We start from the raw sequence: 5,126 nt of genomic DNA on the forward strand, positions 1-5,126 counted from the left end.
CCCCGCTCGCACTAGCACTCGCGCTACTAGCACTCTCCCCACTATCCGCATGCAGCTCGTTCGCCAGCCCACTCGAGCGCGCGTTTGCATTCCCATTCGCACTCGGCAACACCGGCGGAAAGTACTCCTGCCCCTGCCCCTGCCCCTGTGCCATCGCCATCGACACCGGCACAGGCGGGAAATACCCCTGCGGTTCCCCACTCCCACTCCCCTGCGCCGCCCAATAATACCCATACCCACCCGGACTCCCCGCATGCCCATGCACCGGCGCCCCCACCGCAGGGTTCAAAAACGGATTCACAGCCCCGCTCCCCGGATGTCCCCACAGCGCACCAGGCGACATCGTCACCCCCGGCGAGAACGGCGTATAGGGCGACATGACGTGCATCATCGCGCGCGGCGCAGGGCCCTGTTCGCCTTGCACAGACGCAGACGCAGACGCAGACGCGGAGGAGGGGGCGGCGGGGGCACCTGCGGAGGCAGAGCCAGAGGCGGGCGACGGCTGTGGTAGGAACGTAAAACTCGGCATACTCGGCGTAATCGGCGGAAGTCCATGCGGCGTCATCGCGACGCCCATTCCCATCATGAGCGCGTGCGCCGGGTGATGCAGCGGACTCGCGGGCGAGAAAAAGTGCGGCGAGAGCGTGTGTGGCGGCGGTACCGGGAACGCCGACGCGGGCGGCGGTGGCGGGAGCGCGATCGGCCCTGGGTGCGCGGGATGCGCGTGTGCAGAATTTGAATGTGGCTGGTTCGATTCTGGTGAAGTCGTCGTCGTCTGCTCTTGAAGTCGAGGTTGCGTTTGTGACGATGGCTGCTGCGGCATCCGATACACTTCCTCTTCCCTCTCCCTCTCCCCCTCCCCAGCCACAGCATCCCTCTCCCTAATAACCGCCGCCTCCACCGCGCTCCTCTCCCCTCCCAAACCAATCATCCCCGCAACCTGCTCCTCACTCCCCGACGCATTCGCCAACGTACTAAAACCCGACGCACTCGGCTGCAACGCCTGCGCCTGCTCCGCGCTCGGCCCAAAATCATATCGCGCCCCGCCCCCACCCGGGCCCCACCCAAAGCCCGCGCCCGCGCCCGCGCTCATATCGTAAATGTCGTACGGCGAGTTCGGGCCCGAGCTGAGGAACTCGAACGTGTACGGCGGGGGAAACGGCATCGCGATGTGCGTTGGGTGCTGTTGTTGATGTTGTTGTTGGTGTTGGTGTTGATGTTGATGTTGCGGATACGGTTCCGGCATCGGCTGCATTGCCTGGTAGGGATGTTGCTGTTGCTGCTGTTGTTGTTGTTGCTGCTGTTCCTGCCCCACCCGCAACCCCTCAAAACCCACCGCCGGCCCCTGCAGCTGCACAAACCGCGCCTGCATATGCACCGCTGCAAACTCCGCATCAACAGGACTCTGCCGCATCCCCGGCGCTCCATCACCCGCACCTGCTGCTTGCACACCCTCATACCCCGTCCGATAATGCACCAAATCCGAGTGGCTCCGCTGCAGTATCTGCTGCGCGAGCGGGACCGGCCGGCCATGCACCGAGTACGCATGTGGATGGGGGAAGGGCGATTGTGGCGTTGAGAGCGAGTGAGGTGAGGGCACCGCTACGGCGAGCGCAGCGCTCGTTGCCGGGGCGGAGAATTTGTCAAAGTGGACCTTGAGTGGCCGTCCATTGTAGTCATACCTGCAGCATCGGCCATGACGTTAGCACGCGATCGGACTCACGAGCCTTGTACCGGCGGTGGGCACAGGTTGAAGAGAAATGAAGGGCACCCACCCGTTAAACATGCGCACGGCCCGCTCTGCATCGGCCTCGTTGGAAAAGCTGACCGTGCCGAATCCGCGCGAACGACCGTCCGCCCCGAGTGCAACGTCTGCGCGCGAAACCGCACCCGCTTGGCGGAACAGGTCTTTTAGGTCTTGCCATTGTATATGGAACGGTAGCTGCAGCATTGATTAGCATCCGGCACTCAGCGCCTGCGAACATCGTCTTTCAGGCAAGCCCGCTGCCTCGTCCGCGGAGCTCGACTTTAGCGACATCTCACCGCTAACGAGTCCATGGCTCGGTGCGTATACACAGCCGACATCTCAGGCCGTGCCCTCGCGCCCCAGCAGCAGCAACACTGGCACAGGGAGCAAGTGCCGGAACGCAAAATCGAGCGGCGACGAGTCCGCGCTGGCGAAACCAAGTCAGAAGAAGGCTGCATCGCGAGGGACGCGGTCATGTCAATCTTTTCTTAAAAAAAAAATTGAATGAATTTAGAGTGTTGCTGAACGAATGCGCGAAAATGACCATCAGCTCGGATTGCACCACGTCCCAATCATCTTCCCGCGCCCGCAGAGCCCGCTCGTAAGCCCCGCACGCGCTCGCCGCACCGATCCGGCCCCTTGCACACACGCGAAAAGTAAACACCGAGTCCGAACACGACCACTCACATTCCCCACGAACAAATTCCGGCTGACCGCCGGCGTGCCCACCCCCGTTCCCGACATTGACGACGTGCCTGATGAATTTGTTGCCGCGAATGCCTGCACGCCCATGAGCACGTCGTCGGCCTCTGTTCTGGATCAGCACGACACCCAATTACATACCGAACGCAAACACGCACCAACGCCAGAGCCGAAGCGACTCAGCGGGCCCGGCGACGGTACTGCGGATAGCGCCATCGGGCTCGGCTGTACGCTGTCTATTCCTGCTGCTGATCTCGCACATCAGCATCTTGTGCCTCTCCACAGCGTGCATGCGAGGCGTGCAGAAGCAAGGGCGGCGCGGAGATGAAGAAAGCGATCGGGAACACATAACGACCGAAATGAAACCAAGGGCACTCACCTAGCAGTTCCTCGCCCACTCTGTCCTTCCTCACTTCCAGTACGCGCCCCTGCCAGCACCATCCCTGCGACGCCCGAACAACCAACGAATCGAATCCAAAACAACCCATCCGCCACAGCACACATCAGCGTCCCAACCGGGTCGGGGAACCGCGCCTGACGCACCTGAAACATCCCCAGCGCGCGCTCGCCATCTTCCGCAGTGGCCATGAGCACGGTGCCGTGCCCTCTACTCCGGTTGTCCGGGCCCAGGGCGACGTCGGCGCGGAGGACGGTGCCGGCGCGCCGGAAGAGGTCTTTCAGGTCTTGCCAGCGCACTCGGTAGGGGAGCTGCGAGCAGCACTGGTTGAGATCGACAGGAAAGGATGGATTGGGCACTTACGTTGCCCACGAAGAGCTGTGTGCACGTATCCCATCCGGCGGAGGCGCTGGAGCTGGCGGAGGAGGCCATAGCCATTTGGATGACGGCCTCGATGTCGTCGTTGCTCGGGGCGCCGCCGCCCGTAGCGGAAGCGATGGACGAGCCGCCAGGACTTGCATTCGCAGAGCCTGCGCTTGCGTTGTTGACGTTGGTGAGCCTCGCAAAGGCGGCGGCAGGCGAGAGGGCAGAGGGCGCGCCTGCAGATGATAATGGAGAGACGGCGCCCGAGTTGGAGGCGGTGCCGCGGAAGGGCGAGGTGGAGGTGTGTGGGAGCGGTGGGTGGGGCGGGTAGGGGAAGGAGGAGGGGGGGACGGGGGAGGTGGATTCCTGGGAGGATGTCAGCGGTGGGCTCGCAGTGCTGGAGGAGAGGCGCACGGAGAGAGAGAGGGCGGGGCGTGCGAGCGGGAGCATGGCTGCACCGCGCGCTGGCAACGGCGGGCGTGGGCTGAGTGATGCGGCGGACGATGAGCGCCGCGCGTTGTGTGTTGCACGCTGGGGAAGTGGGTATATCACGAGGCAGAGTGCTGCGCCGAGTTTGCGACTGGAACGTCCTCGGCAGGAAACATCGCCTGCCCCCGCGATCCTCACGTGGCCGTGATGTCACTGACGTCATCCACACAGGTCACGTCGTGCGTCGGTCTCACATGCGACAGCTACAGGCCTTCTTCGCACTCGCATATGGCGCTTCGTCGGCGCATCTCTCACTTCGACTGCGCGACCTTGCTGGAGCAATGCATCACGTTTGAACCACGAGCGTACCGCCCTCTCGGCTCCCCAATAACGCCCATCTTTTACACAGCGCTTCCTGTGCTACCTCCTCGGTACGTCCACGCTGCAACGCTCTCGCCGCCACTATCATTCTTCTTACTGAACCTGCTCTGTCGCGCGAGGACGATTGCAGCCGGCCAGGAGGCTCCCCACCAACTGCCATGGGACACGATACGCTGATGCCATTCTCCACCACCACATGTTGGCTCCAATGCACCCGCCTGCAAGGCAGATCCACGACGAGCTCGAACGTCTATTCCTCAAGCAATCGACGCCAACGCCAGACCATGCCGACGCACAGTCCTGCATTGTGCTACAAAACAGGTTAGGACCAGCGCAACGCACGTTCGCTAGCGCTCCGCGCTCATTCGTCCATCATTGCTGAGCCATGTATCAAACGCTAGTACTGTATGTGCGCTGAGGATGAATCGATGATCGATGAATCAAGGATGTCCGGATACTAGTGAGACGGAAAGCTTACCAGTAAAGATGAGGCCCGCAGCTAGCATGCGGAGAAAGTCAGGTCTTACAGCATTTCACGCCTTGACATGTGTACAGGGCCGAGACGTCGAAGTGGGCTCCGAGTCATAATTGTGTCAAGAAGCGGACAGAGAGCTTCTATCTCTCGCCACTCTGTCAAGTGAGCTGATATGACCTCAGGAGCAAAAGGACTCCCTGTGATCATGATTGAGAGACTGAGCACAATCACAGACATGGCCTATCAACAGAATGGCAGAGCACAGGCCCATATACTGACCAGCTCTCTGAAACAAAGTGGCATGTCTTCAGGTGGACGGAGGATTCGAGGCGTGAGAGATTTGACATGCACCGAAGACATGAGGCCGACGGCGATCAAAGAAATCAAAATCAATGTGGACGCTGTACGCCCACATTTCGATTGGCGGCTTCTCATGCCAGACATGGCCGATTAACCGGAGGTGAGCCGATCTTGCATGTGTCAAAGAGAATACCGCCGTGGATCGGTTTGGTGGGACCTAGAGGGAATACTGACCTTCTTGATGGGAAAATGGGCCTGGACGTAGTGTCTGCTGACTTCCATTCAGCTCGGCTACAGTGGTTCATTCATGTGAGTGAACCGTTCGGCCAGTC

General features: G+C 61.2%; 2 protein-coding genes across 2 annotated transcripts in view; one reads left to right on the top strand and one right to left on the bottom strand.

The window, feature by feature from the left end:
* LAESUDRAFT_732245 (uncharacterized protein) overlaps positions 1-3,031 on the bottom strand; it is a 3,964-nt gene extending 933 nt beyond the window's left edge. Inside the window, exons 1-6 of the mRNA XM_040910205.1 lie at positions 2,993-3,031; positions 2,829-2,892; positions 2,608-2,697; positions 2,435-2,556; positions 1,776-1,942; positions 13-1,682 (exon numbers count right to left, since the gene is read on the bottom strand). Coding sequence (XP_040758258.1) covers positions 13-1,682; positions 1,776-1,942; positions 2,435-2,556; positions 2,608-2,665 — 2,017 coding nt within the window. The 5' untranslated portion in view covers positions 2,666-2,697; positions 2,829-2,892; positions 2,993-3,031. The remainder of the gene's footprint in view (positions 1-12; positions 1,683-1,775; positions 1,943-2,434; positions 2,557-2,607; positions 2,698-2,828; positions 2,893-2,992) is intronic.
* On the top strand, positions 2,924-3,881 carry LAESUDRAFT_553557 (uncharacterized protein). Its single transcript, XM_040902914.1, has 3 exons — positions 2,924-2,935; positions 2,993-3,447; positions 3,583-3,881. The coding sequence occupies exons 2-3, from the start codon at positions 3,193-3,195 to the stop codon at positions 3,844-3,846; spliced, it is 519 nt and encodes a 172-aa protein (XP_040758259.1). The 5' UTR covers positions 2,924-2,935; positions 2,993-3,192; the 3' UTR covers positions 3,847-3,881.
* Positions 3,882-5,126: the final 1,245 nt, after the last annotated feature.

The sequence above is a fragment of the Laetiporus sulphureus genome, assembly GCF_001632365.1.
Source record: "Laetiporus sulphureus 93-53 unplaced genomic scaffold LAESUscaffold_80, whole genome shotgun sequence".
In the NCBI taxonomy this organism is placed as follows: domain Eukaryota; kingdom Fungi; phylum Basidiomycota; class Agaricomycetes; order Polyporales; family Laetiporaceae; genus Laetiporus; species Laetiporus sulphureus.